Genomic DNA, 12,591 nt, shown 5'->3' with positions numbered 1-12,591 from the left:
TTTTGTCACCCAACCGACCTCTGTCTTGCAGAGGCCTTACTCTAGGTATAACACCCATCTTTGAGCCCCACCTAGGATCATTTGTGGCCCAACATATCTCTGTCTTGCAGAGGCCTTACTCTAGGTATAACACCCACCTTTGGGCCCCACCAAGGGCCTTTTGTCACCCAACCGACCTCTGTCTTGCAGAGGCCTTACTCTAGGTATAACACCCACCTTTGGGCCCCACCGAGGGCCTTTTGTGACCCAACATATCTCTGTTTTGCAGATGGAGCACTTGATCCAGTCACATCCGTCCTTTTTCTGGACAATCACTTTGCACTGTGGACATGGCATAGCCTCCCCTTCTGTCACCAGTCTCTGTAAGGAAGATCATGGTGCATGTAGATTGTTCGTATAAAATTATTTTGTTTTCAGTTTACTGTCAGGAGCCATGGTTATAGAGGAGTGTCAACCTTATGCCTTTATAACGGTCCAGATTCTGCTGCGACTACAATCACAGCACTTAAGCAATAAAGGACTGACTGACCGCTGTGTTTGCAAACAAGTGATGACTGTCATGATGCCGAATACGCTTCCCTCCATTTATCTATTGCTTTGTCATTTTGAATATCATACACAAAAATAAAAATCAACTACCTTTGGGGTTAGAGGTCAAATTTCAACATTCTTGTAATGGCCGCTTCCACACTATTGGCAGAGAGTGTAACAAAGGGGTCCCACACTTGTAGCTGGTTTGTGTGGTCATGGTTGCTAATATTTCCAACATCAGCGTAAAACAACCCACTCACCCTCTGATACATCTTCCTGAGGCAAGGGTGTTAACTGACTATAAAAGTCCAGTTTCCACCCTTGCCAATTTAGGCTGGCATTATGTAGTCATTTTTATTTTGGCTATTTTTGCATAGTCAAACCAAATCGCGTAACAAAAACGACATATGGTTCGTAAACGGTTACTGATTTCGGTTGCTTGTAGGATTTGCAGAGCATGTGTACCGCCTACTCGTCGTCATCAGATAGTTTCCAAATCATTTTATGTTTGTAATCAAGGTGCTCACATGATTTGATGCATTTCGTCAAGTAAGACCCATTCTATTACAAAATAAATTTTGATTATCAATCAGATCGTCTTGACTTGGCACTACCATTTTGTTTGATGCAAATGTAAGTGATATGAGAGGTGGAATCTGATTGGTATAGAAGGGACATAACTCGTAATAGCCACTGGTGGCGCTACGACCAGGCCCAGAAATTCCAGCCTAGTTTGACAAGGGTGGAAACTTGAGTTTTGTAGTTAGCTTACTCCCTTGCCTCGGGCCGATGCCACAAGTACAGCTGCACCGGTTACTGATTCTTACTTCAAGCATCTTCTGCGTCTGCTGCGCCGCCTTGTCATTGGAGGATCTCCGCTTGAGGTCTTCCTGGTACTCGCGGCAGTTCATGTCCTCATGGATGGCCTTGCAGGTGAGACAGTTCTCCTTCTTACACACAGGACATGCGAAGAAGTTGACGAGGTCCTCGTAAATGCACCATCCGTGGCAGTCGGGTGTCTTGCAGTGGTAGCTGTTGCTAGCCTGGCTCTCCGCTGTGTCCAGGCTACGCTGCAGGAAGCGGGCATAGATCTCGTCACTCACCAGCTGCAAGTAGTGGTACATGGTACAGTATGATACATGGTACAGTGTGGTACAGTGTATAGTGTGGTACATGGTACAGTGTGATTCATGGTACAGTGTGATACATGGTAAAGTGGGATACATGGTAAAGTGGGATACATGGTACAGTGTGGTACATGGTACAGTGTGATACATGGAAGAGTGTGGTACATGGTACAGTGTGGTACATGGTAAAGTGGGATACATGGTAAAGTTGGATACATGGTAAAGTGTTATAAGTGGAAGAGTGTGATACATGGTAGAGTGGGGTACATGGTACAGTGTGATACATGGTACAGTGTGGTACATGGTACAGTGTGATACATGGCACAGTGTGGTACATGGAAGTGTGATACATGGTACAGTGTGATACATGGTACAGTGTGGTACATGGCACAGTGTGATACATGGTAGAGTGGGGTACATGGTAAAGTGTGATACATGGCACAGTGTGGTACATGGAAGTGTGATACATGGTACAGTGTGGTACATGGAAGTGTGATACATGGTACAGTGTGATACATGGTACAGTGTTGTACATGGAGTGTGATACATGGTACAGTGTGGTACATGGTACAGTGTGATACATGGAACAGTGATACATGGAACAGTGATACATGGTACATGGAAGAGTGTGATACATGGTACAGTGTGATACATGGAAGTGTGTGGTACATGGTACAGTGTGATACATCGAGAGTGTGATACATGGTACAGTGTGATACATGGTACAGTGTGATACATGGTACAATGTGGTACATGGTACAGTGTGATGCATGGTACAGTGTGGTACATGGTACAGTGTGATACATGGTACAGTGTGGTACATGGTACAGTGTGAAACATGGTACAGTGTGATACATGGAAGAGTGTGAGACATGGTACAGTGTGGTACATGGTACAGTGTGATACATGGTACAGTGTGGTACATGGTACAGTGTGATACATGGTACAGTATGGTACATGGTACAGTGTGATACATGGTACAGTGTGGTACATGGTACAGTGTGATGCATGGTACAGTGTGGTACATGGTACAGTGTGATACATGGTACAGTGTGGTACATGGTACAGTGTGGTACAAGGTACAGTGTGATACATGGTACAGTGTGGTACATGGTACAGTGTGATAAATGGTACAGTGTGGTACATGGTACAGTGTGATACATGGTACAGTGTGAAACATGGTACAGTGTGGTACATGGTACAGTGTGGTACATGGTACAGTGTGATACATGGTACAGTTTTGCACATAGTACAGTGTGAAACATGGTACAGTGTTATACATGGAAGAGTGTGATACATGGTACAGTGTGGTACATGGTACAGTGTGATACATGGTACAGTGTGGTACATGGTACAGTGTGATGCATGGTACAGTGTGGTACATGGTACAGTGTGATACATGGTACAGTGTGGTACATGGTACAGTGTGGTACAAGGTACAGTGTGATACATGGTACAGTGTGGTACATGGTACAGTGTGATAAATGGTACAGTGTGGTACATGGTACAGTGTGATACATGGTACAGTGTGATACATGGTACAGTGTGGTACATGGTACAGTGTGGTACATGGTACAGTGTGATACATGGTACAGTTTTGCACATAGTACAGTGTGAAACATGGTACAGTGTTATACATGGAAGAGTGTGATACATGGTACAGTGTGGTACATGGTACAGTGTGATACATGGTACAGTGTGGTACATGGTACAGTGTGATACATGGTACAGTGTGGTACATGGTACAGTGTGATGCATGGTACAGTGTGGTACATGGTACAGTGTGATACATGGTACAGTTTTGCACATAGTACAGTGTGAAACATGGTACAGTGTTATACATGGAAGAGTGTGATACATGGTACAGTGTGGTACATGGTACAGTGTGATACATGGTACAGTGTGACACATGCATAGATTCAGCTTCAAAGACCTTGTAGTTTAAAAATGTTTAGAGGAGATGTCGAAAATGTCTGCCATACATATGATAACCAGTTGGAGTGCTTGCCACATTCACCCACTTGACTCAGTGGGTCAGCTACCAAACAAAGGTATTGCACTGCAAAAATCGTGTTCATTCATCCACACCTTTAAAATTACGCAAATCCAAAATAAATCATTTCCTTGATTTTTTAGAATTGACTTGCACGCCACTTTTTACATTATAACTCCATATAGGCCAAACAAATAATGAAATAATGATTTATATAAATAAATACTTCAACAAAATAATAACTTCACAGACTGCTGATTTAATCCGTAACACAAAAATGGAGACAATACGAAATCAGTGACTTCATTCAGCACAACAAAAGCCTGCACACCCTCTTATCAGCCATTCAAGTAATCCGATGGTGGACATGGCCTATTTTAACACAGTTTATGGAAGCATAATCACACAAATCATTGGTTGGTTTGCCAATCAAGTGACATGGAATCACATGCAATTTATTGACACTGACATACTGAAATCTTTTCACATTATAATCTGTAGTGTCACTGACCGCTCGGACTTCTCGGTCCTGCAGCATGGCCTCACAGGTGTACAGCTCATCCTGGAACGGGCACTTGAGACTTGCCTCCTCCGTCGTGCGCACAGCGTTCATCAGGCAGTCTCTGTCCACATAGGAACACTTACTTACTGAATACATACACATACTAACATGGAAATATCTCACAGCGTTCATCAGGCAGTCTCTGTCCACATAGGAACACTTACTTACTGAATACATACACATACTAACATGGAAATATCTCACAGCGTTCATCAGGCAGTCTCTGTCCACATAGGAACACTCACTTACTGAATACATACACATACTTACATGGAAATATCTCAAAGCGTTCATCAGGCAATCTCTGTCCACATAGGAACACTTACTTACTGAATACATACACATACTTACATGGAAATATCTCACAGCGTTCATCAGGCAGTCTCTGTCCACATAGGAACACTTACTTACTGAATACATACACATACTTACATGGAAATATCTCACAGCGTTCATCAGGCAGTCTCTGTCCACATAGGAACACTTACTGAATACATACACATACTAACATGGAAATATCTCACAGCGTTCATCAGGCAGTCTCTGTCCACATAGGAACACTTACTTACTGAATACATACACATACTAACATGGAAATATCTCACAGCGTTCATCAGGCAGTCTCTGTCCACATAGGAACACTCACTTACTGAATACATACACATACTAACATGGAAATATCTCACAGCGTTCATCAGGCAGTCTCTGTCCACATAGGAACACTCACTTACTGAATTTCATACACATACTAACATGGATATATCTCACAGCGTTCATCAGGCAGTCTCTGTCCACATAGGAACACTTACTGAATACATACACATACTAACATGGAAATATCTCACAGCGTTCATCAGGCAGTCTCTGTCCACATCGGAACACTTACTTACAGAATACATACACATACTTACATGGAAATATCTCACAGCGTTCATCAGGCAGTCTCTGTCCACATAGGAACACTTACTTACTGAATACATACACATACTAACATGGAAATATCTCACAGCGTTCATCAGGCAATCTCTGTCCACATAGGAACACTTACTTACTGAATACATACACATACTAACATGGAAATATCTCACAGCGTTCATCAGGCAGTCTCTGTCCACATAGGAACACTTACTTACTGAATACATACACATACTAACATGGAAATATCTCACAGCGTTCATCAGGCAGTCTCTGTCCACATAGGAACACTTACTTACTGAATACATACACATACTAACATGGAAATATCTCACAGCGTTCATCAGGCAGTCTCTGTCCACATAGGAACACTTACTTACTGAATACATACACATACTAACATGGAAATATCTCACAGCGTTCATCAGGCAGTCTCTGTCCACATAGGAACACTTACTGAATACATACACATACTAACATGGAAATATCTCACAGCGTTCATCAGGCAGTCTCTGTCCACATAGGAACACTCACTTACTGAATACATACACTTACTAACATGGATATATCTCACAGCGTTCATCAGGCAGTCTCTGTCCACATAGGAACACTTACTTACTGAATACATACACATACTTACATGGAAATATCTCACAGCGTTCATCAGGCAGTCTCTGTCCACATAGGAACACTTACTTACTGAATACATACACGTACTTACATGGAAATATCTCACAGCGTTCATCAGGCAGTCTCTGTCCACATAGGAACACTTACTTACTGAATACATACACATACTAACATGGAAATATCTCACAGCGTTCATCAGGCAGTCTCTGTCCACATAGGAACACTTACTGAATACATACACATACTAACATGGAAATATCTCACAGCGTTCATCAGGCAGTCTCTGTCCACATAGGAACACTTACTTACTGAATACATACACATACTAACATGGAAATATCTCACAGCATTCATCAGGCAGTCTCTGTCCACATAGGAACACTTACTTACTGAATACATACACATACTTACATGGAAATATCTCACAGCATTCATCAGGCAGTCTCTGTCCACATAGGAACACTTACTGAATACATACACATACTAACATGGAAATATCTCACAGCGTTCATCAGGCAGTCTCTGTCCACATAGGAACACTTACTTACTGAATACATACACATACTAACATGGAAATATCTCACAGCGTTCATCAGGCAGTCTCTGTCCACATAGGAACACTCACTTACTGAATACATACACATACTAACATGGAAATATCTCAAAGCATTCATCAGGCAGTTTACTTTTTACGTACAGACACAATTAGTACTTCTACTTACTGACAGAACACATGTAGACACTCCCTGAGGACCACGCCCTCTGCCGGCAAAATCGTATCAAAGCATATCGGACAGTCAAACTCGTCAGTATTAGGGACAAGGTCTCGGTTGTCGAGTTCAAGTAGCTGGTTAAAGTTTTCTGTACTTTTCTGTCTCTGTTGTTGCCTGTTAAACTCTTCAGCCTGTAACAGAAATAAAGTAACCATGTCAGACATGCATCTCTATTACAGTGAGTGAGTGAGTGAGTGAGTATGGTTTTACGCTGCTTTTAGCAATATTCCAGCAATATCATGGCGGGGGACACTTGAAATGGGCTTCACACATTGTACCCATGTCGGGAATCGAACCAGGGTCTTCAGCGTGACGAGCGAACGCCTTAACCACTAGGCTCCTCGACCGCCCTCTCTATTACACTGCATAGTGGATGAGTGTATTCACACATAAAGAAAGTATTCATGATGGATAAAGCCAAACTCTTGTACTGTCCTGAGCCAGTGTGTGAAATAATTTGTCAACATCACCAGCCATCCGGCCTAGCTAGAGTGAGTGAGTTGGGTTTAACACCGCTTTTAATCGGGGAGGAAAGCCCAAGTGATGCAGGTCTCAGACATTTACCACTTCGGTGAAACCCACGGGCACGGGTATGGTGCTGGCAAACCTAGAAGCATTATCGGGGCGAACCACACAATCATAGGTTTCTGGCATGCCCAAGGGACGCAACTCTGCACAGCGAATAGCAGCGCCTTAGACGACTGGGCCACCCATGCCCCCCGGTCCAGCTTGATGCTTTATCAATAGCCAAATGGAGAGTTAAGTGACCAGGGTTTTTTACCCTACTAAATACAAGGAGAAATTTGGTAAAAGAGAAAATAAATCTACTTGAAGTTTCAACAAGGCTAGAACTTCAATCCGAGACAATATCAATTAATTCGGCAGAGCCTCCGTCTTGTGGCATAAAACCTGACGCATAAACCCCATGTACCTCCACGATGCTGCTACAACTTATAATATTGTTTTTAGAAATCTGTCTTATTTCTCAAGTGCACCTTCACTTTTTGAGATAGGGGAAGGTAGTTTATAGATTATAGCTGACTCGGCAGGAAATAAGTCAGCCAGTCAGGAAAGGTCACATGTCGCGTCCAAAATTATTGCACTTATATAGTGACGCCCGTGTCGTGTGTGTGTGTGTGTGTCTGTCTGTTTCTGTGTCTCTGTGTCTGTGTGTCTGCGGCTGATTGAACTAGTCCGGACTTATACTGATTTAGAGTGCTAGCCCACTGAGATACCATGCCACAGTTTAACATGAATACCCCACTCAGACACAGTATACCGACTCCGAGCCAACCAGTCCTTGTTTTAGCCCCTTAATGCCCAGCACCAGGCAGGGTAACAACAAGTACCATCTTTAAATGTATCATGCAGCCAGAGACTGAACCCCGCGCCAGTCATCCTCCACTATATTTTCACGAACCAGGAAGTAATGAAACCAGCCAGAGGCTACTGGGCAGGTGCTTCTTTCACACATTGTCCTGAGTGCAGCACAGTGGTGTGATCAATCTCATTAAAATGTGAGTCAATCTCATTAAAATGTGAGTTAATCTCGTTAAAATGTGAGTCAATCTCATTTAAATGTGAGTCAATCTCATTAAAATGTGAGTCAATCTCATTAAAATGTAAGTCAATCTCATTAAAATGTGAATCAATCTCATTAAAAAATCAGATGTTAGTTCTTGCTGCCGCTAAACAAAGATCTCGGACATCCCATTACGGGTCACGTCAGAACAACCTTTCGCGATCTTTTACCGACCAATGGAATTAACCCCAGTCAGGAAACACAGTACTTCATTTATAATGAAATCAAAATTAAAATGAAGTACACACATTGGGTTCCTCTTGACAAAGATTCAAAGAAAAACAAAATCAATCTGTGAATGTATTTTATTGTCAACACAATCATTTGAGTTGCAAATATAAATGCAATAACATATCGTTACTGGGTCTTATGTGTATAGTCATGGATATTCCCAATATGATACTTTGGTAGATCTATCCAGAATCAGATTCAGACGAGGACTCGCAAATCATCCCAGGGGACCTCCATTTTTCTTTTTAGTCACCTCAAATATCATGCTGGTAGGGGAAACTGTTCTCTTGGAATAATCATAGGGTTTTGGACCAGGTGAGGTGATATTGGGTTTAACGTCACATCCAAGATTATTGCACTTACATAGCGACGTGCATGCATGACTGATGCCGATTTATAGTGCTAGCCCACTGAGATACCATGCCCTGTTTAACATACAGTATACTGACTCCGAGCCGACCAGTCCTTGTTTTAGCCCCTTAATGCCAAGCGCCAGACAGGGTAACAACAAGTACCATCTTTAAACGTCTTTTGGCATGACGTGGCTGGGGATCGAACCCCGGACATTCCGCTCTCCGGGCAGACGCTCTACCACTAGACCACGAAGGCGGTCTTTTGGACTCTTAATACATCAATAATACCTAAGTTTATATTGCAAAATACAGTGTAGTCATGTAACAATAGCATGTTTTATGTGACATATAAAAAACTTACAATGTTGGGAGAAATACCCTGATGTGAAACATAAAAACTCTATCATCCCAGAGAACATATAGTAGATTTGAGCTACTTAATGAAACAGTGACCTGTTGAGACTTCTTGCATATACTGGTAAAAATGTCTATTTTACAATTAATTTTCATGCAATAATACATCTGTAATGTTTTATCATGTTTTCAAATAGATCTTCATTCTGGTTAATGACAAGTGGTGTTATTCCCACAATGGAGCAATAATTCATTATTACAGACCATCAATAAGATCTATGTCTTTTATCAATCACAAAACTATAGGTTTCGATCACCACATTCGAACACACTGGGCATAGCCAGACATCAGCAATCACCAGAACATAATACAACAATGTATGGCACACTAATCAAGGCAACAAATCTCCCATGCACATTTCAGTCAGTGACTAGAAGCAAGGAAAGAATGGACTCTAACCTGACCTAAACTCAAGTACCATTCTCCACCCCTCAATCATCCTCAATTATCCGACTCTTGAAAATCGGGGTAGAATTGGTCTTCAGCAACCATGCTTGTCGTAAGAGGCGCTAACGGGATCGGGTGGTCAGCCTCGCTTACATGGTTGATGCATGTCATTGTATCCTAATGTTTTACATGAACCTGGGTTAGTTGCCTCTAGCAACAAGCAATTCTAACCAATTCTAACCCTGATCTTCACGGAATTCAAAGACAGCATCAGTATTAAAAAACATAATGAAATCATGCAACGTTACTACAAACACTGCATAGGCATGGTGTAGATGACAGAACAAGCCAAATGGTGAGGTGAGGTGAAATGGGGTTTAATGTCGCGTCCAAGATTATTGCACTTACATAGCGACGTGCATGTACATGTGTGTGTTTGTGCGGCTGCTTGTACTAGTCCGGACTGATGCCGATTTATAGTGCTAGCTCACTGAGATACCATGCCGGAGTTTAACATGAATACCCCACTCAGACACAGTATACTGACTCCGAGCCGACCAGTCCTTGGTTTAGCCCCTTAATGCCGAGTGCCAGACAGGGTAACAACAAGTACCATCTTTGAACATCTTTTGGTATGACGCGGACGGGGATGGAACCCCAGACCTTCCGCTCTCCGAGTATGGTTTTTCACTGCTGTGAACAGTATTTCAGTCATATATCATTGTGTGTAAGCTTGATATGGAAGAGTGAGTGAGTACGGTTTTACGCCACTTTTAACAATATTCCATCAGTATCATGGCAGGGGACACCAGAAATGGGAATCACACATTGTACCCATATGGGTAATCGAACCCGGGCCTTCGGAATGACGAGCGAGCGCTTTAACCACTGGGCTACCCCACCGCCCAAGAAAAGCATGAAGTAAAGCAGATTGTAACCACATTGGTATGATAAGGAAGAGGCAGAAACCTAATCAGGGGTTTCAAATCCACAATCATAGGTTCCTGGTATGTCTAAGGGACACAACTCTGAATAACACACTGTGGTGCATTTGGCGACTTGGCCATTTGTGCCACCTCCATATGGAACAGTGAGTAGAAATGACAAGTGTGATGACCAACAACATCATCAAGGCACCACTAATAAATATAAGCAAACTGTTACAAAATCAGGGGTTTCTCACATTCACATCTGTCAAGTATAATTGCCAGGAATAAACAAAATTACAATTTGATAGAAATTCAGAGTCTGTCTTTTTGGCGATACCACATCCTCACAGAAAGGGTGATGCTGTTCACACAGTTTCAGATCATGTAATGAAGAACTGTTTTGACAAACAGTGTTTTAGATTGCCAGGGGTAAAATCAAGTGCACAGTCGCTTTGTAACAAAATGGGTCGTCTGGCCCAATATTTCTGAAATCTTGATCATTTTCACAGAAAAAGGTTCATCACTTGATTCCATGAATACTCAAATCCATCAAAATCAGTGCAATACACATATCATCCTTCTAGATATTGGATACGACATCGTAGCATCATGCCCATGAATTGTTGTCTTCATCTGATGGAGCATGGGAGTCATGATCAGGAACATCTTCGCCTCGAGGAAGTGGTTGAACACTGCTAGCCAGTCGTTGGAGTGGATTTTGTAAATTGTTCTGGCCTACACCCTGCTCCCTGGCCGGCTGCCGGTGCTGAAGGTCGACTATCGCGTCATTGAATCGTAAAATGAGATCGAGCTGTTCCTCGGTGAGTTCCTCGTTGTTGCCCGTCTCCGCGTTGCCTACCTGGCCACCTCTCTGTCTGTCAGCCTGGAAGAAAAGACAGAGAGGTGGCTCAGCATACACCAACAATCAACAACCAAAGCATGGGAATAATTTGTTATAAATATTTCATAAACAGACACAGGAAGATTCATGGGCAGACATGGGGGAGGTGGTGCGTCGCCCATCTTCGGACACCTCATGTGTCCACCTGTGTCAGTCAGTACCACCATCATGTGTTTTTGTTCACTTTTGGACATGAGTTATGTCCCCTTTTGTCCAAATCCGGGATCCGCCTCTTTAAAGAAATACACGCTGTGTCGGTTCTTAACCTATAGTCAGCGGAATTTCCAGCAATGCTGTTTTGACACTTTGAGAAGTTTTTAAGTTGATGAAAATAATTGAAAACACTAGTTGTCAGGAATATGTAAAGTCCATTTTTTGTTTCCTTCATTGGAAGAGTTCCGGCACGATTCTGCTCATCTTTGGGCATTTTCCCTTTTGTGACATGTAATCACTCGATCCCTCCTCTATTTCCGCATTTATTTCATTTGTGTTATTCTTTCATCCATATCCTGCTTTCTTCTTTCTTTCCTGCTACAAATTTCTTTCCTTGATCATGTGAACAGGTTAAATAAAACACAGCTCACTGAGTTCTGACAGAAATCAATAGTGGTGATAACCTCGATGTCTGCAGGCTGTTTTAACACCACTGACTGGAGTCCAGTTCACCATCGTAAGACTTCCAGTGTGCTTATGAAGGACATTGAAATACCATCACCAGAACCTTTAGTCCAAGTGATCATGAACAGACATAGAACACAATAGCACAGTGACCCCTACACATATGTTCAGCATTCCCCTCTCCACTCTCACAACCCCAACATCCCACTCTCATAACCCCAACCTCCCACTCTCATAACCCAAACCTCTCACTCTCATAACTCAAACCTTCCACTCTCACAACCTCAACCTCCCTCTCTCACAACCTCAACCTCCCTCTCTCACAACCCCAACCTCCCTCTCTCACAACCTCAACTTCCCTCTCTCACAACCCCAACCTCCCTCTCTCACAACCCCAACATCCCTCTCTCACAACCCCAACCTTCCACTCTCACAACCCCAACCTCCCTCTCTCACAACCCCAACCTTCCTCTCTCGCACCCCAACCTTCCACTCTCACAACCCAACCTTCCACTCTCGCACCCCAACCTTCCACTCTCACAACCCAACCTTCCACTCTCACACCCCAACCTAACACTCTCACACCCCAACCTTCCACTCTCACACCCCAACCTTCCACTCTCACACCCCAACCTAACACTCTC

At 42.8% G+C, this 12,591-nt stretch overlaps 1 protein-coding gene across 1 annotated transcript in view; it reads right to left on the bottom strand.

The window, feature by feature from the left end:
• LOC139478111 (ranBP-type and C3HC4-type zinc finger-containing protein 1-like) overlaps positions 1-12,591 on the bottom strand; it is a 37,080-nt gene that overhangs the window by 2,882 nt on the left and 21,607 nt on the right. Inside the window, exons 9-12 of the mRNA XM_071260427.1 lie at positions 6,481-6,662; positions 4,163-4,274; positions 1,359-1,637; positions 217-360 (exon numbers count right to left, since the gene is read on the bottom strand). Of these exons, the coding sequence (XP_071116528.1) occupies positions 217-360; positions 1,359-1,637; positions 4,163-4,274; positions 6,481-6,662 (717 nt within the window). The remainder of the gene's footprint in view (positions 1-216; positions 361-1,358; positions 1,638-4,162; positions 4,275-6,480; positions 6,663-12,591) is intronic.

The sequence above is a fragment of the Haliotis cracherodii genome, unplaced genomic scaffold (assembly GCF_022045235.1).
Source record: "Haliotis cracherodii isolate W230 unplaced genomic scaffold, xgHalCrac1.p SCAF_39, whole genome shotgun sequence".
Lineage (NCBI taxonomy): Eukaryota > Metazoa > Mollusca > Gastropoda > Lepetellida > Haliotidae > Haliotis > Haliotis cracherodii.
This window is presented reverse-complemented; position numbering and strand designations above follow the sequence as displayed.